The sequence below is a fragment of the Vipera berus genome (assembly GCF_964194415.1).
Source record: "Vipera berus genome assembly, chromosome: 3".
Classification (NCBI taxonomy): Eukaryota; Metazoa; Chordata; class Lepidosauria; order Squamata; family Viperidae; genus Vipera; species Vipera berus.
The window spans coordinates 71,100,008-71,126,114 of record NC_138204.1 but is presented as its reverse complement, the minus strand read 5'-3'; the positions used below and the strand labels follow the sequence as shown (position 1 = coordinate 71,126,114).

Below are 26,107 nucleotides of genomic sequence, written 5' to 3'. Positions count from 1 at the left end.
CACTGTTATTAGTATTACCTTATGTTACAGAAAGAAAAACAGAAACTTAAAATACATTCTATGACAGGACAGGGTATAACAAACTGTACATATAACATCTGTAAATTTTTTGGTAAACCATCTTTCAGTCGTCAACGTTTTTATTTACATATCTTTCAGTTGTGTCCTGATATAGGTGCTAATAAGAAGTCCTTACCTTATCAACTAATCAAACGATAGTCATCTCAGCGATCCTCCTTATCTCTAACCAATCGTACAAATTTTTCCAAATTTCATAATACTCTGTTTCAGTTTTATTTTTAATCTCTAGAGTTAACCTGTCCATTTCGGTGGAGGATAAAAATTTATCTATTATTTCTTCTTCACTGGGGCTTTCCTTTCTTTTCCATTTTTGGGCATATGCCAATCTTGCTGTGGTTAAAATATGCAATAGTAAGTAGAAAGATGCTTTGCTGAGTTTATCATTAATAATCCCTAATAAGAAGGTTTCTGGTTTTAATTCATTTTTTTCTAATAATATTTCTTCCAACCAATTTTTTATCCGATGCCAAAAATTTTGCGCTTTTGAACATTCCCACTACATGTGATAGTAAGTCCCTGGAAGCCTTCTGCATTTCCAGCACGCCGGTGAGATCGTTCTTTTTTTTTTTTTTTTTTTATTGAAAAGTTTTACAATACAGTTTTCCTTTAAAGAACCCCCCCTTCCCCCACCCTCCTCCCCCCCCTACCTCCCCCCTACCTCCCCCCCCTCCCTCCTCACCCCCCTACCTCCCCCCCTCCCCCCTCCCCCCCCGACTTCCCAGAGCTAAATACAAGGTATATATATATAAAAAAGCAATCATAAACAACCATATACTAACAATTACAAGTTCTAAAATCCATTACTCTCTAGCTTATATAGGATAAAACAATCCTTAGCAATATAAAATATATATAAAAAACTAAAATAAAAAAAAGAAAAAACAAAGCGAAGGAAGACTTATTCGAATGCTACGTAAAACTTCTTAACCCTATACTTGTTCTGGATAAACTCAATCCATTTTCTCCACTCCATAATATAATGTTCTTGCGAATGATCTTTCAAATAGGCCGAGATCTTCGCCATCTCTGCCAGGTCGGAAACCTTTAAAATCCACTCTTGTATAGTCGGCAGTTCCTCTTTCTTCCAATATTGACCTATCAAAAGCCTTGCTGCCGTAACTAAGTTCAACATCAACTTGGAGTCCACAACTGTAGCGTCAACCATTATTCCCAACAAAAAAAATTGTGGGCAAAATTTTATCCTCCGTTTAAAAACCTTCTGCATATTCCAACAGACTTTTATCCAAAAAGCCTTAACCTTTTTACATGTCCACCATATGTGAAAATATGTTGCATCTTCATCACCGCACCTCCAACATTTAGGCTGGTAATTCGGATACATACTTGCAAACTTTTTAGGATCTAAATGCCATCTATAAAACATTTTATAAAAGTTCTCTCTTAAATTTTGAGCTTGAGTAAATTTTACATTCCTCACCCAAATCTTTTCCCACATATCCATTGTAATAACTTCCTGAATGTTTTGGGCCCATTTTATCATGCAATCCTTAACCAGCTCTGTTTCTGAATTGAACGGTGAGATCGTTCTTACATCCTTTTTCTATTGCAAGGATTTGGTATCTCACTTGTTCTTAAAAGAAACTTTGTTGTTTTACACTATTTTTGTAGGTACTGTGTCTCTCGTCTTTTTTTTTCCTTTTTAAAGAGATAGGAATTTTCCCCTTTATTTACCCTCCACTGTGGGAATCTCGGTTTCTTCTCTACTTACTTTGTTATGGGATATTTCACTCTTGTCCTTGAGAAGAAATTGCTTACATTTTGCTGTGGAAGTTCAGCTATAAGAGGGGCTGGGATCATATTAAAATTAAAGCAATAACAAAACTAAAGACCCTGAACGTTATATATTATACACCCTTTACAATGTGTGCCAAAAAGAGACATAAAAGAGAGGCAGAAGCTGGATAACTTTAATGTTAAAGCCTTTTTTGGAAAAAAACACACACAATATTTTCAAACTCTAGATCAGGGGTGTCAAACTGCCGGCCCACGGGCCGGACGCGTCACAAAGAAACCGCGCCCACCCCATTGCCGGCAATGGGGAAAATGTTCTAATACGTCGCGCGATGTCACGCGACGCCGCGAGTTTGACATGTCTGCTCTAGATAAAAATCTAGACAAAAGTTTTGATGGATTAGCAACAGTTCTAAATCATCCTAAAGATGACACCCAGATACAGGTGACAACAGTTAAATTAGACTGCAATTGGATGGATTGGAATTTAATTTGTTATTAACAGGTATGAAAAAGAAGGAGTTTTATTTGAGATTGGTAACTTCTTAAGGTAAAGGTAAAGGTTCCCCTGCACATGCGTGCTAGTCGTTTCCGACTCTAGGGGCCAGTGCTCATCTCTGTTTCAAAGCCGAAGAGCCAGCGTTTGTCTGAAGACGTCTCCGTGGTCATGTGGCCAGCATGACTAGACACCAAAGGCGCACAGAACGCTGTTACCTTCCCACTGTAGTGGTCCCTATTTTTCTACTTGCATTTTTATGTGCTTTCGAACTACTAGGTTGGCAGAAGCTGGGACGAGTAACAGGTGCTCACTCTGCTACGCGGCACTCGGGATTTGACCCGCCAAACTGCCGATCTTCTAATCGACAAGCTCAGCGTCCTAACCCACTGAGCCACCGCGTCCCTTTTGGTAACTTCTTAGAGGAGGCTAAATGGGGCATCAGTTTAAAAGATTTAATCATAGTGGAGATGACACAGTGAATGGGTGATGGATTGGATCTTCTTAGGAAAGCTGAAGGAGCTTAGAGAATAGACTTATTATATATAGCTAGAAGACAACTCTTGGCGGATGCTGTGATTCGGTTTGTGGGAAAACCTACTGAACAACAAGGGCTGCAGAGATACTCTCAATGGAGACTTATGACTTTGGAGAGTGAAATGTAACTATCTGGAAGATCCCAGTTATTATTTCAAGGAAAAGTTTATTATCTAGAAACAATTGAGAATATTTGATCCTGGATGGATCAGAGATAATGATTGCAGTGTGTTTACGGTAGTCTAAGAGCTATTTGTGGACTTTCTGCAAGTTAAATACATGAATAGATTCTTAACAGAGGGCTTTGAAATTTAGCTTGTTGTTGGGATTACCTGTTGACTGCTTTCTTTTACAGTAGATAGATGCTAGGGCAATTTGGTTGATTGGTAATAGATTTTCATATTTGTAATATTTTTCATGCCATATAGTAATTTAGCAAATAAAGATGTAGAAGTTTATAAGTTGTGGACCTGTTTTGCAGGGAGGGAAAACTATTATTGTTGAAATATAATTTATTAGTATTCAACTGGGAGGGGCAATCTATGTATATCTTTGTTACTTTGTCTTTATTCACATTTTTTTTGGTTTTGTACTGTTTTGTTTTTTATTTTATTTTTTTATTTTGGGGAGTTTGTATTTTAACTTTGGAAATAAGATAAAAAAATTATTAAAAAAAGAATTCTATTGTCAACCAATACAGAGATATTGCAAACAAAAGGCCCTAGATTTGATTTCTGAATCATAACCCTTTTTCAGTTTTTTTTTTACAAAGTTTTCAGTATCAGTATGATTTTTCTGTGGGCAGAGTAGAGAATGAATCTTCACTCAATCTTCAGAATCTTCAAATGGCAAGTGCCAAAATACTGTAAATGTATGATTTCATCAGAACTGCCAACTTTATTTATAAGAATCAGTTTCTTTTCATGACCGGAGCTGTGATATGAATGGCTTCTGAATGACTGTTTTAATTTTTTTTGCACATTCTTATATATTTTTTCTTCTTCTTTATTTCTATTTCATTCTTTTTTCTTCTTTTCTATTTCATTGTCTGGAAACAGGCTGCCTACTTGCCACCTTCTCAGCAAAGGGCAAGAAACTGAAAGATTAGGTCTGGGTCCATTAATTTGTATTTCATTAGGTTGCATGATTGGATGATATGTTCAGCGGTGTGCAGGGATTTTTTTTACCTGTTTAGCCTTTCTTGACAATATCTATATATCCCTTTATGTCATGAATCCAACATAGAATATTGAGAAGTTGAAAACACATGTTTCACACACAACCCGCCCCCCCCTGCTTTCTGGATGGCATTAAAAAAAAACCCTTGATCTGAATTTAGTTTCACATGCTTTCATGATTGTTGCTTGGGAATAGTGGAACATTAAGGTTTTGAATGAAAAATACTTTTGGGGGTAAGCCACCGTTCTAGAACAATTCTTAGAAATAAAATACTATTTTGGATGAGCATTGCTATTTATGGGAGACTAGAAACTGGGTGACTGTGAGTTCTAGTGCTCCCTTAGGTACCAAGCCCAGTGGGTGACTTTGGGATAGTAACTCAGTCTTATCCTTAGGAGGGAGTCAATGTAAAGCCACTTCCAAATATTTTGCTAAGAAAACTGCAGGGACTTGTCTAGGCAATCATCTGGAAATAAGATTGACTCAAAAGGAACTCATATACATATACAATCTGTAGAGTACACATCCAGATGAAAGAAACCTATGGTTTGCATTGGAGGACACGTACTCTGGAAAGTTTCTATATCAGTAACTATCATTCATCTTTTACAATCTGTCTGCTTGAGTTCTACTTACCCTGGATAGAGCTGGATCGGCTGATGCCATTCTGATACACAGCATATACTGAAATGGCGGAGCTCTTTCCCATTCTGATGCTTTCTGTAAAGGTGACGTTTGAAACAGCAGATAATTTTTATGGAATTTCAGTTTTAATGCATACTCTTAAAAGGAATCATTATCATCAAGAAAACCCTTTTCTAGGAAGGAAATTGGGGTTTAACTGTTTTACATGAGCAATAATAGCAACAAGCATAACAACAGGAACATCCACTCTGGAAATGCTTTTATCACATTTACATCCTATCCAAGAGCGATGTAAATGTGTCTCTTTCACTATGTTCTCATAATAGTTGTATTCATCCATGTGAACTACTTGGGTAGCTATAAAAGACAAGGAGACAAATTCATGGACGATAAGACAATTGATGATAATAGTTATGACAGCCATCTGTTAACTCCAGATGTCTATGAATACCAGTTGCAGAGAGTCTTGAATGGAAAGACCCAATTGTACATGTCCTCCATTTGATTACTTGCTGTGAGAAACAAATGACGACTTTCGATCTCACCCAGCATAATTCCTGTGATGTTCTTACGATTTTAGTAGCATTTATTTTAATCAATCATTTATATATCAGGGCTTGCTTGAATTTAAAGCAGATCATGCCTTTGAAAAGATTTTAAAATATATTTTATTAGAAGTAATCTTGTGTTACCAGGTAGTATACAGGCAGTCTTCAACTTACAACCACAGTTGAGCTCAAACGTTTGGTTGCTAAAGGAACAGACATTTGTTAAGTGAGTTTTGCCGCATTTTATGACCTTTCTTGGCACAGTTGCTAAGTGAATCACTGCAGTTGTTAAGTTAGTAACATGGTTGTTAAGTGAATCTGGCTTCCCCATTGTCTTTGTTTGTCAGAAGGTCGCAAAAGGAGTTCACGTTACCTTTGGACACTGTGCTCATCATAAATATGAGTCAATTGCCAAGCTTCTGAATTTTGATCACATGACCCTGATTGTAAGTGTGAAAAATGGTCATGTCACTTTTTTCAGTGCCATCGTAACTTTGAACGGTCACTAAATAAAATGTTGTAAGTTGAGGACTACCTGTACTTACTAATATACGTATCCATCCATCCACCAAAAGTATTGACTTGTAACTTACCTTCAATAGAAGTTGATGTATTTTGGAAAGGGACTTTCTTCCATGCAATGCTATGCTGAAAATGGCTGAAATCTGCAGGAATCCATTCCACTATGTACCATAAAAGTGTTTTTCCAATAGATTCAGGGGGTTCCCATTTAACAGAAATTCCTTTCTGTTTATCAGTGAATATTTCGATATTAGTCGGCGGTGGGAAAGCTATGGGGAAAAACAGATGGGGTCATATGTCAATGTATCATTTTTGTTACTGCATATTTCCATAACTATATAATAACATCATTCAAAAGGATTGCATTGATATAGCTAAAAATGCTCTTGAAATAAGTGAACAATGTATAGATTAGCCTCTGTAATGTGGTGACCTCCATATATATTGATTTCCATCTCCATCTCAGGCATTATGGAAGACTGGAGAATTTTCCCATTTTAGTAGCTACTATGATATTTCTTTGTACATGCTGAGATATCAGTTGTGACCCAAGATAAATGAAAAGTGTGCATCAGGCCTATCCCCAAAATGATGTAACATCCTTCAATCAAAGTTCAGATCTTTATTTGCATATACCATACAGACATAATTTTGCCAGACTAAATCTTTACTACCCTAACCTAATGGATGTACCCTGGGAAATTGTAGGGAGTGGCTATCCTCAAATTCTTCCTCTTCCCATGAAGCAGTTGTGAGCTTTGCCATCTCTTTATCTTGCCCCACTCTTTGGAATCTGCTCCTTCCTTTCTGGGAATTTGCTGCATTACTGTAGTCCATTGCAACACTTCTGCCTTCATCGACGCATCCCATCACACAATGCCAAGGCAAAGGGCCAGATAACACACTGACACACAATGCTTTAAGCCAAAAATTAAAACCCTGCATTCGATAGCATTTTCTGAAAGAGAATTTGACATAGATAAATGTGTATAATGCGCAAGACAATATTCAACCAGCTGTGGCTCCAAGAAATTAGGGCTCAGCTTGATGGCCTGCTCCTTCTCTGTTGTAATGCAGAAGGTGAAGTAGGTAGGGGTAGGCAACCTTGGCTCTTTTATGACTCGTGGACTTCAACTCCCAGAATTTCTGGGAGTTGAAGTCCACGAGTCATAAAAGAGCCAAGGTTGCCTACCCCTGGCTCTGGTGAAACTCTTTCCCATGGTGTTATCTTCTGTGTCAACACTTCAGTACACATTCTTCCTAAAACAGTAGGGCTTCATGCATTCCAATGCAAATCATCCATTGGGGTGGGATTTTATGACTTTCCTGTATTTTAAGAAGCTGCGGGAGCTGAATAATTAGTTTGAAAGAGCACATTTTTGTAGAAAGATTTAGGTCCCCAATGTCTATAAACTAAATTAATGAGGCAAACAGACAGAACTGTGTACAGTATAAAGAGGTGAACTTAAAAAAAGTTTCTGTTGGGGTACTCTTTAACAAAGAATTGTTCTTTGAAATGTTTCTAAATACTTAGAATAAAATACTTAGATTGAGCCTGTAGAGGGCACTATAGGAAAACTAGTCAATAAACAAGACAGACCTGTGCTGTGCTAATGTAATTCTAAAGAGTGCGGAAGTGATAAAAATATTAGTCTTATTCTAAGCACTATAGGCTGCACTGTAAAAGCGTATTTCTAAGGCAGTATCATGATTAGTAACACATTTGTGACCTGAGATTTAGCAGGCACACTTTTATATATAATGTTTTAATAATTGAAATGACGGGAAGTTAATCTTTAAAAGATATTTTTAGATCCCAAGTTCTTGCTATATAGTATTTATGCCTGCATTGGAATGGCATGTTTTTCAACTCTGAAATTTAGAATTGCATATTTATACCTGTACACTGCAGATATAGTCATAGTGGAAGGAAGTAATCTGGCTCAATTAGTTTGTTAATAGCTTCAGTCTGCAAATGGCAGAATTCAAAAAGTATAATTATTTTTACAGGTACTCCTTGATTTACAACTATTCATTTAGCGACCATTTTCAGTTACAAGGGCACTGAAAAAAAGGGACTTGCACGTATGATCGTCCCGCCACTCCCATGGTCATGTGATCAGAATGTGGTCACTTGGCAACAGGTTTGAATTTATGACAGTTGCAGTGTCCTGGGGTCATGTGGTCACCGTTTGTGACCTTCCCAATCAGCAAAGTCAACCGAGGGAAAATCTGATTTGCTTAATGATCACATGATTCGCTTAACTGCCGCGATCTGTTTAACAACTGTGGCAAAAAATGATTGTAAAATTGTGTGCAATTCATTTAACAACTGCCTTGCTTAGCAATGGAAATTTTGTCTCCAATATTTTAGATAGTAATATATTACAATAGTGACACAAATAAGTGTGGAAGTAATGTTAGGGAGTCCCCAGTAGGATATTTAATTCCATTCCATTTTATTTGTTTGTTGTTTATTTTTTAATTTATTATGGCCACCCAGTCCAGAGGACTCTGGGTGGCTTATTATCTAACCTAATGTAATGTAGCACCAATTTCTGAAAAGTTTGCCTGCTCGGTGACATCTTACCTTGATAATTGTGAGGTGGTTGTTTCACTATAATATTTGCAGGTTTGGAACTTCCTTTGGAATTGTGTGCTGTCACATAAATAATGGTCACTGCTGGGGGCACCATCACTTTGCAATGTATTTCTGTTGTTTTACATAACTCCACATTCTCTCCTTGTTTTTCATAAAATATTCTATAATTCAGAATTTTTCCTCTGCTTTCCTTTGGAGACAGTGGCTAGAGAAATGTAGAATTGCCTTTAGAGAACAGCAAAAAAACCTAATCTTTTATTATTTGTACATATGTTTAAACAGTTGCAGAAATGTGAAATCCAAAGGAAAAAGTGATTGAACCAACAGCTTCTCAGGAGGGCCCAATTACACCTGAAATGCCATCCAGGTAACAGTAGCCTTTGAAGGGAGTCATGGAGAATTAATCAGAAGTGGGGGGGGGGAATGTAGGGAGCCATTTAAGTATTTTTCTGTCTGCCATTTCACATCTTCAATCTGTACCCCACAAGCAGCATTTTAATAGGATTTTTTTATTTTATTTTCAAATGTTTGAAAATGTTCTCAAAATCAAGAGGGGAAAAAAAACTTAAGATGGATAGTTCACCTGTTTCAAAGAAGGTGGAAACTTTTCCTTTTACAAAAAAGCCTTCACCGTATCCAACCTCACCGTTACCAGGGGGGGCCTTTACCCCTAAGGAGGGACATGGATCTAAAACACAGGTGGCCACATCCTAGGTCCACGTCCTCAGAACCAACAGTTTGGAACTCTCCCCAGATAACCAAGCAAGACCGTGCACCATATTTTATTTCTATACATTTATATTTATATTCCTCTATTTCACAGAACCCTCCCAATCAAAGTCCACGTCCAACCAAATCTGGGAGACTTTATCCATTAGATAAGTGATGGTGAACCTTTTAGAGACCGTGCCCAAACCTCAACCCAAAACCCACTTATTTATCGCAAAGTGCCAGGGCTGCATCAGCACTGTGGTGCCCATGGTGTGTGTGTGTGTGGCCCACTGGGTGGGCGTGGCTGTGGTGGGCGTGGCTGTGGTCACAGCAGACAGGGTGTGGCTGGGGTGGGCATGGCCACCTCAATGTTGCTCATGGGGGGATGCCTGTGGGGGCCGGGCAGGGTTGGGGGAGATCCAGGGGGTCTCTGGTGGGTTGGGCCTGTTCACTTCACACACCTGATGCACTTTGGCCCCACCTCGGGCCACCACCACCAGCAGCTTGTGCAGGTCCATTAGGCCGCCACCACTGCCCAGAGCGGCAGCCCCGCCCGGCAAGCCAAAGGCCACCCCGAGTGGGGAAAGCCGGATCCCCATCAGTGCCATGGCCCCCCAGTCCCAGCTAGGATTGCGTGCCTCCCCCCATCTCTGCTGGGCCTGGGTGGCCTTTGGATTACTGGGCGTGGGCATGCTCTACCACTTCTACTTGAGCTTGCTAGCCAGCTGCTTTTCCTCCTTTGTGCTGGATGGGGCTGCCACTCTGGGCAGTGACAGCCTAGTGGACCTGCGCAAGCTGTTGGCGGTGATGCGTGTGCCCCCAGAGAGGGCTCTGAATGCCACCTCTGGCACGCGTGCCATAGGTTCACCACCACTGCATTAGATGCACAGAATAGTCTTCACAATGGCTTTGGAGATGTCCCTTTGCCCCCTCCTTCCCAAGGAGGGATCTGGTTACTCAAAATGAAGATGCCAGCCAGCTATCTGTTCACACAATAATAGCTCCTGTTTCAGTGCTAACTAACCCCTAATAAAGGTTCTTTGCTAGGCTTTGTCAGATTCATTCTTTGTCTTCACCAATGGTGCTCCAGGCATCTCTTGCATTGCTTCATCTCAGAGAATCCTTCTGAAAACTGGAAGAATTCAAGAATCCACAAATGCAGAAAGAACAGAAATGATCTGATCTGAGGCTGTCGTTGCCTGCTCATTGCAAGCTAAGGCTTTGGAATAATCATGCAACAGAGCTTAGGAACAAACCTAAGGTCCCTATGAAATCCAACTGGCTTCATCAATTGTCTGGGGCAGACCCCTGAATTGGTCCTTTCTCCCTGCAGTGGACATTAGCTGCAGAGAATGCCATGGCTAAGAGGGCATAATCTCTCCTTCATAAGAGGTTGATGTCAGTACTCCTCAACACCAAAGCACACCACAATTCTCAGATGAAGACCAGATCTAATGACATAGACCTCTGAATAGGGCCCTTAATAATCTGGATCAGGTCCATGGTTGCCATGAACTTCCAAGCTGCCTCTGACTCTGGGCCCACAGAAAGCAGGTTGAAATCTCTCAAAATAATGAGACTAGGAAACTCCACCTGACCACAGAGCTGAGAAGCACAGACAGGGAAGCTGCTACACAAGAAGAAAGTACAGAAGTAGCAATCCCAATCGATCCCTCTGGCCCAGTTTCATAAACAAGGTCTCACAGTATACCATATCCAATGCAGCACCCTTGAAAACTAGCAAAGATTCCTGGATGACAACAGACACACCTCCTCCTCTTTTCTCCTTCTCCAAAACCCTGGAGGACAAAATTTCTGGATAGGGAAATCTGCAGCTTTGGATCCAATCAGATTTCAGAATGCAGAATAGGTAGGTGCTCTCCCTAAGAACAGCCCACGCTTGTCTTCTGCTGTATCACCCTCTGTCACTTTCCTCATATAATATCTTCTCTTGCCCTGTCCTCCAGCACTACATCCAGTTCCTCCAGCTGATGTGCTCCCATCTCCAGGTGAAAGGCTTACATCACCACACTCTCACATGTATAGTGCAATATAGGATGTGACAAACACCCCCCTATGTAATGGTACTTCTGCCTAGCATCCAGCATCTGCTATGGACATATGGACATCATATGGACATCTGCCCATATGATACTGGACATCCAACTCCACCCCATACTTCATCTTCCAACTACCCTTCTCTCAGGTAATGGACCAGGAGAAAAACCAGCTATACCTTCGTCTAGCCCATTGGCGCAGATATGTTTTCCATTGTTTTTCCCAGAAGCAGAAGAAATCACAGCCTCGCCCATTGCCCCTTCCCACAGCCATTTTAGATCAGGGGTGTCAAACTCGCAACGTCATGTGACATGTCATGACATATTGCAACTTTTTTGCCACTGCCGGCAATGGGGTGGGCGCGGTTTTGCTATGATGCAACCAGCCCGTGGGCTGGCAGTTTGACACCCATGGTTTAGATTATTAATCTGGCCCTTCTCTCACAATCCTTTGGAACCACTGAGGTAAACAGACCAGGTTTGCTGCCAAGTGTAACGCATAAAGCAGTATTCACCCCATTTTAATGTACATTGCACGGTCAACAAACATTTAAAAGGGTGAGGTTGACTGTGTGGTCACATCTGCCCTCTTGACTTTTTGACCAATGCTCTCACAGTGGCATTTGGATTTTATTTCCTTTCTCAGTTCTAAATTATTTTCTAAAGTGATAATCTCTATTGTTTTTTTTTTTTAAATATTTATTATCACCTTGATTAAGACAGTCACCTCTTGGGTACTATTGGGATTAACTGGCCCAAATTTCCTCCATACATCAAGTACCGCAACTGGTTCTGTATTTAAAAAGAAGAGAGAAACATGTAATAACAGAAACATATGACAAAAATATATAAGAGAATGACTTCTTCTATTATAGCATTGCTCTTACACTGAGGAATAATTATAATAATGGAGCAACTGAACTATTTTTTTAAAATAGGTTTTAAAAGATAGTATGCAAGCATGGAAAATGAGAGCATGTTGATTTTGGAAAGATAATGTAGGAGGCTACTACTACACCATATAGGAAGCTACTATATTATAGCAAATAGCTTTAACTTCAAGAAGCTGCAGAAGATCCAATCACATACTAGTAATCTATGGGATGGCCACATTTCCATTTTTCAATCAATGGTAAACTGACTGATGCTTCCTTCATTTCTTTCTAGAACTGTTGCTGAATCATAACCTACAGAATCACTCACTGAACCGGTATTGTTTGATTTGCCTCAGAGCTATAATTACGTATGGAGAGTGAGAGCTTCTCTGCCAGCTTGCTGGAGAGGAAAACTACCTATAGCTGAATTTGTACCTACCGATAAGTAAGACAGTACTTATTACTGATACCCAGTAATTACTAATAAATTATATAATAGATCAGTAAATAGCTATTAGCTATTACTTTATTAACCCAAGTTCAGGCTTTCAGCTGAAACATAAAAGGCAGGCCTTATTCACAAGACATACTGGATCACAATTTAGTCAAATCATATTTAAGTTTAGTGTGTTATGTGAACTCGGTTACTGTTATCAGTTTCTGGTTCAGTGTGTTATTCAGAGAAAATTGGGGCAATGGTGTAATAAACTAAGTTAACTTTATATAAGTATGTTATGTTAGTACTGTACTGGGAAACTTTTTAAGTATTGAACACATCATCATTTCTCCCCTCTCCCTGACAATGAGAACAGAATAACAACTGCATAAGATACAACAGATTCAAGATAAAAGTCACATGACATCGTGCGACGTATCGGAGCTTATTCCCCATTGCCGGCAATGGGTGGGTGCAGTTTCCTTGTGATGCGTCCAGCCTGCGGGCCGGCAGCTTGACACCCCTTAGACTTATATACCCCTTCATAGTGCTTTTCAGCCCTCTCTAAGTGGTTTACAGAGTCAACATATTGCCCCCTACAATCTGTCTCCTCATTTTACTGACCTTGGAAGGCTGAGTCAACCTTGAGCCATTGGAGATTGAACTCCTGGAGTGAGCAGTGAGTTAGCCTGCAGTACTGTAACCACTGCCCCACCATGGCATATGTATATGCAGTGCTTTTTTGTCAAAAAAGGTGCCGGAACTCACACACATCATACAACCTGCCTTGCTTACTCTACAAGGTTCCATCCAAAAAAGGTGCCAGAACTCCGTTCTGGGCATTCTATGAGAAACCCCCCCCGGTGTATATGTATATGTATATGTATGTGTATATGTATATGTATATGTATATGTACGTGTACGTGTACGTGTGTATATGTGTTCTGTTCCAGCCTACGACCGGCCCTCTTTGAATGTCAGGGACAACCCCTTTTTATAATCAACAGGCTGGAACTAATCCAACCAAATTTATTTACAAAAGTTAAACGAAAAGTTCAAACAAGACTTAAACCAAAAAGGTTAAACAAGAGTTAAACAATAACAGACCAGGACTCTCACAGAAGCCCTTCAAACAGTTGTCTTCAGCAACCAGCACCTCCCACACATTCCCCTTTTAACAGCAGTCCCAAGGCGTGGCTTCTCATTGCCTAATCCTGAGTTGCCTCATTGCTTTCCTCTGCTCAGTTCTGCTAGATTGCCTCCTGCTCCTAGCGTCCCTGAACAGAGCCAGCTGTGGATCGTCTTCTTCCAATCCTTCATGCTCACACAGCTGGGTGTGAGGAGGAACAAGACGGGAGGGGCCAGGCTGAGAGTTCTGCGTTGCATGAGAACCTTCCTCTGACACCAGAGGCTCTCCAAACCCCTCCTCCTCCTCCTCTTCAGAATTGTCCGACTCAGCTGCCAAAACCACAGGCTGACGCTGAATCACAACAATATGTATATGTATATGTATGTATACACAGAACATATATGTATATGTCCCTTTGATGGAATACTGCATTGTTGTGGCGAAGGGGCTTGTGTACTTCAATGAAGCTATGAGCTATGCCCTGCAGGGCCACCCAAGACAGACAGGTCATAGCAGAGAGTTCTGACAAAATGTGATCCACTGGAGAAGGAAATGGCAAACCAGTACAGTATCTTTGCCATGAAAACCCTATGGACAATACCAAAAGGCAAAATGATATGACGCTGGAAGATGAGCCCCTCAGGTCGGAAGGCATCCAATATGCTACTGGGGAAGAGCAGAGGGCTAGTACTAGTAGTGCCAGAAAGAATGAAGCAACTGGGCCAAAGCCGAAAGGACGCTCAGCTGTGGATGTGTCTGGTGGTGAAAGGAAAGTCCGATACTGTAAAGATTTTTTTCTCCATAGGAACCTGGAATGTAAGATCCATGAATCAAGGCAAGCTGAACGTGGTCAAACAAGAGATGACAAGACTGAACATCGACATCTTAGGTATCAGCGAACTAAGATGGACAGGAATGGGTGAATTTAATTCAGATTCCCATCAGGTATACTACTGCGGGCAAGAATCCCTCAGAAGAAATGGAGTAGCCTTCATAGTCAAGAAAAGAGTAAGAAAAGCAACACTGGGATACAATCCCCAAAATGACAGAATGATCTCAGTTTGAATCCAAGGCAAACCATTCAATATCACAGTAGTCCAAATCTATCACCCAACCACCGGTACTGAAGAGGATAAAATTGACCGGTTCTATGAAGCCCTACAGCACCTTATAGAACTAATTCCAAAAATGATGTCCTTATCATCATGGGGGATTGGAATGCTAAAGTAGGAAGCCAAAAGATAACTGGAATAACAGGCAAGTTTGGCCTTGGAGTACAAAATGAAGCAGGGCACAGGCTGATAGAATTTTGTCAAGAGAATACGATGGTCATAGCAAATACTCTTTTCCAACAACCCAAGAGACATGGACACACATGGACATCACTAGACGGTCAACACAGAAATCAGATTGACTATGTGCTCTGCAGCCAAAGATGGAGAAGCTCTATACAGTCAGTAAAAACAAGACCAGGAGCTGACTGTGGCTCAGACCAGGAGCTTCTCGTTGCAAAGTTTAGGCTTAAACTGAAGAAAGTAGGGAAAAGCACTAGGCCACTCAGGTATGAATTAAATCATATCCCTGTTGAATATACAGTAGAGGTGACAGATTTAAGGAATTAGATCTGATAGACAGAGTGCCTGGACGGAGGTTCGCAACATTGTACAAGAGGTAGCAACTAAAACCATCTCAAAGAAAAAGAAATGCAAGAAAGCAAAATGGCTGTCTGAGGAAGCTTTGCAAATAGCTGAGGACAGGAGGAAAGTGAAAGGCAAGGGAGAAAAAGAAAGATACGCCCAATTGAATGCAGAATTCCAGAGAATAGCTATAAGAGATAAGAATGCCTTCTTAAATGAACAGTGCAAAGAAATAGAAGAAAACAATAGAATAGGGAGGACTAGAGATCTCTTCAGGAAAATTGGAGAGATGAAGGGAACGTTTCATGCAAAGATGAGCATGATAAAGGACCAAAATGGCAGGGACCTAACAGAGGCAGAAGAGATTAAGAAGAGGTGGCAAAATTACACAGAAGAACTATACAGGAATAAGCGTAACATCCCCGATAACCACGATGAGGTGGTCACTGACCTCAAGCCAGACATCCTAGAATGTGAAGTGAAGTGGGCCTTAGAAAAACTGAGGAACAACAAAGCTAGTGGAAGTGACAGTATTCCAGCTGAGCTATTCAAAATCTTAAAAGACATGCAGTAAAAGTGCTACACTCAATTTGCCAGCAAATTTGGAAAACTCAACAGTGGCCACAGGATTGGAAAAGATCAATTTATATTCCAATTCCAAAGAAAGGCAGTGCCAAAGAATGTTCAAACTATCGCACCATTGCACTCATTTCAGATGCTAGTAAAGTTATGCTTAAAATCCTACAGACTAGACTCCAGCAGTATATGGATTGAGAACTACCAGATGTACAGGCAGGATTTCGAAGAGGCAAAGGAACTAGAGATCAAATTGCCAACATACGGTGGATCATGGAGAAAGCTAGGGAACTCTAGAAAAACATCTACAAAGGCTAAAGCCTTTGATTGTGTGGATCACAACAAACTGTGGCAAGTTCTTAAAGAGATGGGAGTACCAGACCATCTTATTTATCTCTTGAGAAACCTATATGCGGGTCAAGAAGCAACAGTGAGAACTGGACATGGAACCACTGTTTGGTTCAAAATTGGGAAAGGAGTCCGGCAAGGCTGTATACTGTCGCCCTGCCTATTTAACTTATATGCAGAGCACATCATGAGAAAGGCAGGGCTAGATGAATCAAAAGTTGGAATTAAGATTGCCAGGAGAAATATCAACAACCTAAGATATGCAGATGATACCACTCTAATGGCAGAAAGTGAAGAAGAACTAAAGAGCCTCTTGTTGTGGGTGAAGAAGGAGAGTGCAAAAGTTGGGTTGAAACTTAACATTAAGAAAACCAAGATCACGGCATCCGGCCCTCTCAATTCCTGGCAAATAGATGGGGAAGAAATAGAGGTAGTGACAAATTTTATTTTCCTGGGTTCCAAGATCACTGCAGATGGGGACTGTAGCCAAGAAATTAAAAGACGCTTGCTCTTGGGGAGGAAAGCAATGGCAAATTTAGACAGCACACTAAAAAGCAGAGACATCACCCTGCCAACAAAAGTGCGTATAGTCAAGGCTATGGTCTTCCCAGTTGCAATGTATGGCTGTGAAAGTTGGACCATAAGAAAGGCTGAGCGCCAAAGAATCGAGGCCTTTGAACTATGGTGCTGGAGAAGACTCCTGCGATTCCCTTGGACTGCAAGGTGATCAAACCAGTCAGTCCTAGAGGAGATCAACCCTGACTGCTCTTTAGAAGGCCAGATCCTGAAGTTGAAACTCAAATACTTTGGCCACCTAATGAGAAGGAAGGACTCACTGGAGAAGAGCCTCATGCTGGGAAAGGTTGAGGGCAATAGAAGAATGGGATGACAGAGAATGAGGTGGCTGGATGGAGTCACTGAAGCAGTAGGTGTGAGCTTAATTGGACTCCAGAAGATGTTAGAGGACAGGAAGACCTGGAGGAACACTGTCCATGGGGTCACGATGGGTCGGACACGACTTCGCAGCTAACAACAAAATATGTATATGTATATGTATATGTACTTAGAACCCAGTTCTGTAAGCAGGGGTCACTAATTCTCTGATAATATGGCTTCCTGCAAAATACACACACACATACACGCGCACACACGTGCGCGCGCGCACACACACACACACACACACACAGACAGACACACACGTATATGTATATATTTACTTGGAACCCAGTTCTGACAGCAGGGGTCACTAATTCTCTGATAATATGGCTTCCTGTAATATAGCTGCTAAACTTTTACATGATGTTGACAAAAAAGAATGAAACTGTAGGCTAACCAGAGTTGTATCTCCATATGTTGTATTTCTTACTGAGGTTAGAAAGTTTCTCCTTAGAGCATGTGGCTTGTGGTAACTATCAAAGGGAAAGAAAAAAAAGCTTGGAGGTATTTTACTGCTAAGCCTACATAGGTCTCTCCTGTTCCCGAGTGAGTTCCCAGTGGCAATCTGTCCCCACCCTACATAAAGGCAACCTCCACCCTTTCTTTTTTGCTCCATTTCAAAAATAATGTTTTACAACTTCCCTCAGCTCAAGAAATGTTGTATAGTTGAGCTTCCTTTCTTTCTAGCCAAATATCTCTCTTCCAACTTGCCCATGGAAAATATGGTAAGAAAACCCCAACTCTCTGGTCATTGGTTGCTATCTTCCTTGGCCTTCTCATGGAAGGCTTCCTGCTCCTTCTGAAAGGCTACTCCCACTGTGGACCAGTAAAGCTCTGGACTTTTGACCTCCATTGTTTTTGAAAGGTTTGGTGGAGGACTGGTGAAAAAGTACATTTTTTCTTTTACACGTTAAATCTGTGAAAACGTGGTCCTTCCATTTTTTTTTAACCAGATGAAATGGATGAGGGCTCTGCCAATTTCCTCTTGCCTAAGAACTGTAGCAAAAAGCAGGGTAGAAGACTCCTTGCCACCACACCCACCTGTCTACTGGCAGATAGGGGGAATGGAAAAGCATTGGGGTGGGGGTGGGGAGAGCAACAGGAGGTGCCTCATGCAAAAGAACTATCAGTGGAAAATTCATATCCCCAAAGACTGCCTGCGTAAAATGAAGTGATTGATACTTGCTTTCCTCACCAACTTAGAAGGAATAAAGTAGAGGTGGTATCTGCCATCTGGAATGAAGACCAGAAGGTCTTTGCTTAATAACGGTGACATTTGCTTAATGACCGCCATGTTCAGTTAACAACTGTCTCAAAAAAGATTGTAAAATGAGGTCGGTTATGTGGGTGCCTCAGCTCATGACCATTATGACTTACAATGGAAATTCCAACTCCATTATAATCAGTAAGTCGAGGGCTACGTATAAAAGCTGAAAGACGACAAAAAAAAAGTGTTACTGAGAGATCTGCTACTACCTGAGGAGCAGTACTGGCCAATCCTTTTGATTGCAAATATTTTAATCAATTTCTAGCTCACAGGGCTGGAAAATGATAGGGTTTAATCTTCCATAAATGCATTTTCCACAAACATCTCAAATTCATAAAAGTGTAGTCTACCGTGCTACGGTTATATATAATTGATGAAAATGATACAGGAAACAAGAGCAAAAAGATATAATCTAGTATTCCAGTTCCTGAGTGACAGCTTCCTTTTGCTGTATATATTTTCTAGTTTGTCTTTTTGCTGAAAATACTCAGAAGCCTCTAATTAGTTGATTTATAGTGGCTTCAATTCTTTAACCATGCTCTGTGGAATCTTTTTTCTTTGACTTGAAAAAGATGTTCAAGAAAAAAACAGTGAAACTCACCTTTCTCTGGAGTAAGATATACTGTAGCCTCACTCCATCTGCTCCACAAGCTTCTGGGGTGAGTTAGTTTGCATCTAATTTGAAACTCATACTTTGTATTTGCATCTAAGTTGTACTCGGTGTAAAGTTCATTTCTTAAATTAGCATCCCAGTCTCTCACCTAAAATGGAGAAACAGTAAAATCCAGTTTTGTTCTCAGCCTAAATCTTTGGTTCCTACACAGCTTGGTGTGAACCCCAAAGCCTCCATCTATAGTGGAAACTAATTCTGTTTTCAAATATGATTTACTGTTGTAGTTTATTTTCCTAACAGTCAACCTCTCCTTTTTTAAAAAAATCAGTGATAATTGAATAAATCAAACAGAAATAGCACATTCTCAGGGCCAGCATCCTCAAAGCAGGGAAATTAAAAACAGCAATATAGGTAATAATGTTAGATTCTAAATGACTTACAGGTGAAACTCGAAAAATTAGAATATCATGCAAAAGTTCATTTATTTCAGTAATGCAACTTAAAAGGGGAAACTAATATATGAGATAGACTCATTACATGCAAAGCAAGATAGTTCAAGCCGTGATTTGTCATAATTGTGATGATTATGGCGTACAGCTCATGAAAACCCCAAATCTACAATCTCAGAAAATTAGAATATTACATGCAATCAATAAAACAAGGAGTGTACATAGAACAATATCGGACCTCTGAAAAGTATAAGCATGCATATGTACTCAGTACTTGGTTTGGGCCCCTTTTGTAGCAATTACTGCCTCAATGCGGCCTGGCATGGAAGCTATCAGCCTGTGGCACTGCTGAGGTGTTATGGAAGACCAGGATGCTTCAATAGCGGACTTCAGCTCTTCTGCATTGTTCGGTCTCATGTCTCTCATCTTTCTCTTGGCAATGCCCCATAGATTCTCTAAGTCAAGTCCTGCTGGAAAATGAAGTCAGCATCCCCATAAAGCTCGTCTGTGGAAGGAAGCATGAAGTGCTCCAAAATCTCCTGGTAGATGGCTGCGTTGACCCTGGACTTAATGAAACACAGTGGACCAACACCAGCAGATGACATGGCTCCCCAAATCAATACAGACTGTGGAAACTTCACACTGGACTTCAAGCATCTTGCAGCGTGTGCCTCTCCATTCTTCTTCCAGACTCTGGGTCCTTGGTTTCCAAATGAGATGCAAAAGTTGCTCTCATCAGAAAAGAGGACTTTGGACCACTGAGCAACAGACCAGGTCTGTTTTTCTTTAGCCCAGGTAAGACGCTTCTGACGTTGTTTGTGTTCAGGAGCAGCTTGACAAGAGGAATACGACATTTGAAGCCCATGTCCAGGATCCGTCTGTGTGTGGTGGCTCTTGATGCACTGACTCCAGCCTCAGTCCACTCCTTGTGAAAGTCCCCAACAATTTTGAATGGCCTTTTCCTGACAATCCTCTCCAGGCTGTGGTTATCCCTGCTGCTTGTGCACCTTTTTCTTCCACACTTTTCCCTTCCACATAACTTTCTATTAATGTGCTTTGATACAGCACTTTGGGAACATCCAACTTCTTTTGCAATTAGCTTTTGAGGCTTTCCCTCCTTATGGAGGGTGTCAATGATGGTTTTCTGCACAACTGTCAGGTCAGCAGTCTTCCCCATGATTGTGATTCCTACTGAACCAGACTGAGAGACCATTTAAAGGCTCAGGAACCCTTTGCAGGTGTTATGGCTTAATTAGCTGATTAGAGTGGGACACTTTGAGCCTAGAATATTGCACCTTTTCACAATATTCTAATTTTCTGAGATTGTGGATTTGGGGTTTTCATGAGCTGTAAGCCATAATCATCACAATTATGACAAATCACGGCTTGAACTATCTTGCTTTGCATGTAATGAGTCTATCTCATATATTAGTTTCCCCTTTTAAGTTGCATTACTGAAATAAATGAACTTTTGCATGATAATCTAATTTTTAGAGTTTCACCTGTAGATGGCAATAAAAATTATTTTGGCTGCATTTGGGAATATTCCTGTTTATTTTACTTAATGAGATGTACTTTTGCCTCAAAGTCATGTTTGGAGAGCAACCCTCAATAGAAACTCAGAAGTTTCTGGAGTTCAGTTCCAAACTATATGTACATCATTGGATCTTTCAGCATTTCTGTTAAGATAATGTACCTGAATTTAATTGGAGCAATGATGCTTAGTCTGTTTTGGGATTATCTGAGAAAGTATTTAAGTTAAAATAGTGCTAAAGGAAAGGCTTAAAACAATCTTTCCATCACATTTACAACTATGTATATATTTAATTTTCTAAAAAGCAAATGCAAAGATAATAAATATCTCCTTCCTACTCTGTGTTTAGCAACATTTTGCTCATGCTAAAGGGAGGGAGGAAAACATACTTATCTATAAAAAACTGAGATTGCATCAAAAGCGACAACATCATGCAAACTCTATTTTTGTACATTTGCCCCAAAGTCTGAGTATGTTAGTTGTATGTTTTATTTCATGATATGAAACTTGATTAGTCACTTGCCCCCTTGCTTCCACCTATGGACCCCCACGTCTTTCTGTGTCTGCTGGGTTGCTACTCTGGAGATGATATAGTGGAGAAAGAAGAGTTATCACAGGCTGGGTAAAGGAAGGTCCATTGCATCCCAGCACTATCAGTTTTCTATATCAGCCTGTTCCTTCATAGAATAGCCATGCATTCAACTCAGCCAGTCTAAGAATTGCATGCTGTACTGACGATATAAGAATATATAGGTGTGGCATTCTTTCAGTTGTATTAACAAATGTATTCTTCAATTATATATTTATTAAAACATGGGAGACACTGTCTGGATTTATCTTTCTTATAAAATAAAATCTTTCCAAACTGTAGAGCCAGAACTATACCAAATAATCACTTGTAATTCACTGAATGGGTCACAGGTCAAGTATTCTTATCAACTTTGCCCTCCTGATAATCTTTCAAGAATGATGGTTTACAGTTTCTATAAACTCCATCTATCATGGCAAAGGATATGATTCTTGCATTTAGACCCTGCCACAATAAAAAAAAATATTTTAGCAGTTAAAAGAATTATGGAATTTGAAGTCCTAAAACAGTGGTGGATAGATGAGGAAAGCTGTTTTAGGCCCGCGGGTGGCATGCCAAAACCGCGCCCACCCCATTACCGGCAATGGAAAAAAAGTAGCGATATGTCACAACACGTCACGTGACGTTGGGAGTTTGACACCCCTGTTTTAGACAAACTGAATATGGATGGGTCTAATGTGAACCTAAATTGATTGATGATTTTGTTGTTATTTTAAAAAAGTAAATTTATCTTTCTAATATCAAAGAGAGAAAAGCTATAAATCTGGATTATATTCATATGAAAACAAGTTCAATTATGTGTTGTTTTGTCTATTGATCTTTCTGGAATATAGGAAAGATATATTCCTATATCTTTTCCTATACATTTGTATACTGTGGTGCTTCTAAATATTTAAGGCGTTCATACAACCACTCACCCATGCACACACATATGCACACATACATATTTAGTTTCAAATAGTATATACTGTATAAGCATTTCACACACACACACACACACACACACACACACACACACGCACACAGAGTACACACACACACATAACTTATTAACCATTTTACAAAATGAACCGTACTAAGCATTGCTGCTATTAACTGCTAGGATCTGTTGTTTTCCCAACTTCCGTAAATCTGAAGACTTCTGTAATTCCTGTGAAGGGAATATTTGGATAAAAGCTCCTACTGCATATATAATAAAGTTTAAATCCGTTTTGGAGAAATACAGACATGTACAATGTAAATCGTGTGTCTAGACAGAGGTAGGCAAACTTGGCTCTTTTATCACTCGTGGACTTCAACTCCCAGAATTCTGGGAGTTGAAGTCCATGAGTCATAAAAGAGCCAAGGTTGCCTACCCCTGCTCTAGAGGAAATGTTTCGCCACAAAACCAAAACATTGAGTCTACAAAGTTACCATCATCCAGCTGAATTATGAAATGCAATGATACTGAGATCAATAAAAACTTCACTGCTAATTGGAAGAAGGAAGAAAGCCAAGGTCTCACATGCCAAGTGTCACTTATTGTCTCTTTATATCGCTCCTCACAATACGTCTCCTTGATTGCTGTTTGCCTTTTCCAATGTATTATAGTCTTGAATGCTGGAGACTCTATTGTTTCATTTTGAACAACAACAGGTACAGCTGGTGTTACTAAAAGAAACACAAGAATGGCACATCTGATTCACAACAATAGCATTATTAGCATTTTCACAACATGCATATTTTAGAAGATTGTTCTTCTAGTTCAAAAGAAGTACAGTAACAACTGGTATAGTTTCTACATCTGTTCATTTCTTAGATGAGGGGTGTCAAACGGCTGGCCTCTGGGCCAGATGCATCACGCGGAAGATGCGCCCACCCCAGCTACGGAAAGGGGAAAAAAGTCGCAATATGTCATGATACGTCACGTGACGCAGCGAGTTTGACACCCCTGTCTTAGATCTTTTACTATACAGTCACTTTCCACAAAATACTTTGTTTTGTTAATGCTTATAGATTAAGTCCCACTGTGCTTTCCAAATGCTGTCAGTACTCTAAATGTTATTCTTATTTTGAGAGTTCACTTAATAGCTATCAATGAAACTAGATTTTTCACTAAGTACAATGAGACTTTTTTTTTAAAAAAAAAGGACACTCAAATTTAATCTCTAGTTTTACTACTAGGGGTTTATAGCATTTTCACTCCATTACCCAGCCATTGCTGAAATAATACAAAGCCTGACCTCATTCCTGTTATTTTAGCAAAACGGTCATTGAATGCTTGTCCAAAACACTGAAAATCACTAGTACGGAAATGACCTATCTTTCTTCAGCCTCACATACTTAGAAACAGAAGAAGATGGAATTGTTTTACTCTAGTATAATGTTCTCCAGTTCACATCACACATGGCACTACAACGTATGACTTACTGGTGACAACCCTAACAATACTCGTAAGGGTGAGTACCTAGTGTAATGTTTGTGATTGTTCCCTCTTCATTTGTTTGCCATATGGAAATGCCTAATTTTGCCTTGGGTGAATTGTGTTTCCAACTCTCAACAGAAAAAAAAATGTGTCCAATAGAAGCACTAATTCACAAAAGTAGGCATTTTCCTTCAGTCTTTGCCATTGTTGTCTTGTGAGCTCGTGTCTTATAGCAGGATTGCAGTGTGATAGCACAGAGAAGGACAGACACTTAATCCCCCATCAATTTTTTTTTTGCTGCAACTACCAAAGTAGAAGAAATATGAATACTCAGATCCTGCAGTCTGGCACTTATGGCTGTTTTGGGGAATATGTGTTTGGGTAAGGACAGAACATTGCTCTCTGGAACTTGTAACATGGATTTGAGACCAAGGAAGTCCTTTATTATGACCTTGTCATGGGTTTTGTCAGGCATACAAAAATGTAAGTAAGAGCATGGACATCTTTCCCAAAGCGGAGCTCAAACTGAATTGACTTTAACTCCCAGAATTCTTGAAGAACTCATACTGGCCGGGAAATTCTGAAAATTGAAGTCCCTACATTCTAGAATTGCCAAGGTAGAGTAACATTGGTGTAGAGCAGGGATAGGCAACCTTGGCTCTTTTATGACTCTTTTATGAATTCTGGGAGTTGAAGTCCACGAGTCATAAAAGAGTCATATCTCATGATATGTATAATGTCTGGCTCTCAAAATCCTCATGGTCATAATTTATTAAATTTGTATGCCGCAGAACTCTCAGCAATTCTGAGCAGTTCACAACTGAACAAAGAAATAATAAAATCAGTAAAACGTAAAACTTAAATGTATAAAAAGATTGGATTTGTCTGCTTATGATACACATTGTTTAGTTTTCTTCAGATGAAGGATCAGGGTGTCCAAGAATTTACTTTCTAAGTTTTAAGCTTCCACTTCTAAAATTCCTTTGAAGGTTTTTAGTATAAAAAATACTAGTGACAAATTTCACGGAAACTGCAAAATGTGTTTCTGGGGGAGGGGGAAATAGTTTTTCTTAAAAGAAAAACACACCCCTGAATCATATATTACCTATACTGTTGAGATCAACATGAAGTTCCTCTGAACGAATTCCACCCAAGTAATTTTCAGCATGGACTGAGATGGAAAAAGTTTCATTTTTCTGTAGTTGATTCAATGGAATAATAACGGAGCTTCTGTTTGAGACAAATCCTTTGTTCTCTTTTGTGAATAAACTGCAAAGATCAAAGAAGAGTTGAAATAACATAGCTAGTTAAATATTTGAATGTGTAACTAAAACAAGATCTGTAAATATTGTTCTAGTAAAGTCATTGTTATTAGAGGTCTGCATGTTATAGTAGACCTCTCTCTCTCTCTCTCTCTCTCTCTCTCTCCCCCCCCCGCGCCCCCCCACGCCCCCCCCCATGTTAAGCATAATCCAGCCACTAGTAATTTTGTTTAAATTCTACTGCTTTCAAAGGGAGCCTAGCTTTGGAATACAATACAGTCCTATAAAATGTCAGTGCAACAAAAAATATCATTTCCAAGGCCATGTTATTGTTCAAAAAGAGAGAACAATCTGTAATTAAAAAAATAGCAGAAAGGTACTTAATTCTTATCCTGCCAGATAGTTTTTTCATTATTATTTTTTTCCCTTTGGCCACTAAAGATATTTTTTTTCCTGCTGAAATACATGGAACTTAAAACAACTGTTCATTTCTCTGTCTAAAATTCAAACCAGAATTAGAAATGTAGAAAGGGGCAAATAACTTATTCCTGAGAGTTGACTAAACAAATTAGGTTTGTTTACTTTGTCACCTTTGAGTTAAAATCATTCTGCATTGCTGTTTAATCACCTTTTCTATCTCTCAAACCCACAGAAAACTGTTGGAAGCCCCGCAATTTTTCTCACTTCTATTAACCTAGAAATTATGATGAGTCAACCTATGTTTTCACTCCAAAAGACCAACAGCAGATTGCAAAAATATAATATTCTCAATGTCCTGACTCCTAAACTTTGGTGAAACAATTTCCTTACTCACTACTTCATGGAAATAGGTATTGTTAATTGTTGTTCTTAGCTGCGAAGTCGTGTCCAACCCATCGCGACCCTATGGACAACTTTCCTCCAGGCCTTCCTGTCCTCTACC

General features: G+C 39.8%; 1 protein-coding gene across 1 annotated transcript in view; it reads right to left on the bottom strand.

Moving 5' to 3' along the window:
• IL23R (interleukin 23 receptor) overlaps nucleotides 1–26,107 on the bottom strand; it is a gene marked incomplete at both ends in the record, with an annotated part of 44,768 nt that overhangs the window by 9,325 nt on the left and 9,336 nt on the right. Inside the window, 7 exons of the mRNA XM_081325492.1 lie at nucleotides 4,682–4,765; nucleotides 5,832–6,029; nucleotides 8,351–8,567; nucleotides 11,840–11,922; nucleotides 18,936–19,095; nucleotides 23,024–23,169; nucleotides 25,029–25,192. Of these exons, the coding sequence (XP_081181618.1) occupies nucleotides 4,682–4,765; nucleotides 5,832–6,029; nucleotides 8,351–8,567; nucleotides 11,840–11,922; nucleotides 18,936–19,095; nucleotides 23,024–23,169; nucleotides 25,029–25,192 (1,052 nt within the window). The remainder of the gene's footprint in view (nucleotides 1–4,681; nucleotides 4,766–5,831; nucleotides 6,030–8,350; nucleotides 8,568–11,839; nucleotides 11,923–18,935; nucleotides 19,096–23,023; nucleotides 23,170–25,028; nucleotides 25,193–26,107) is intronic.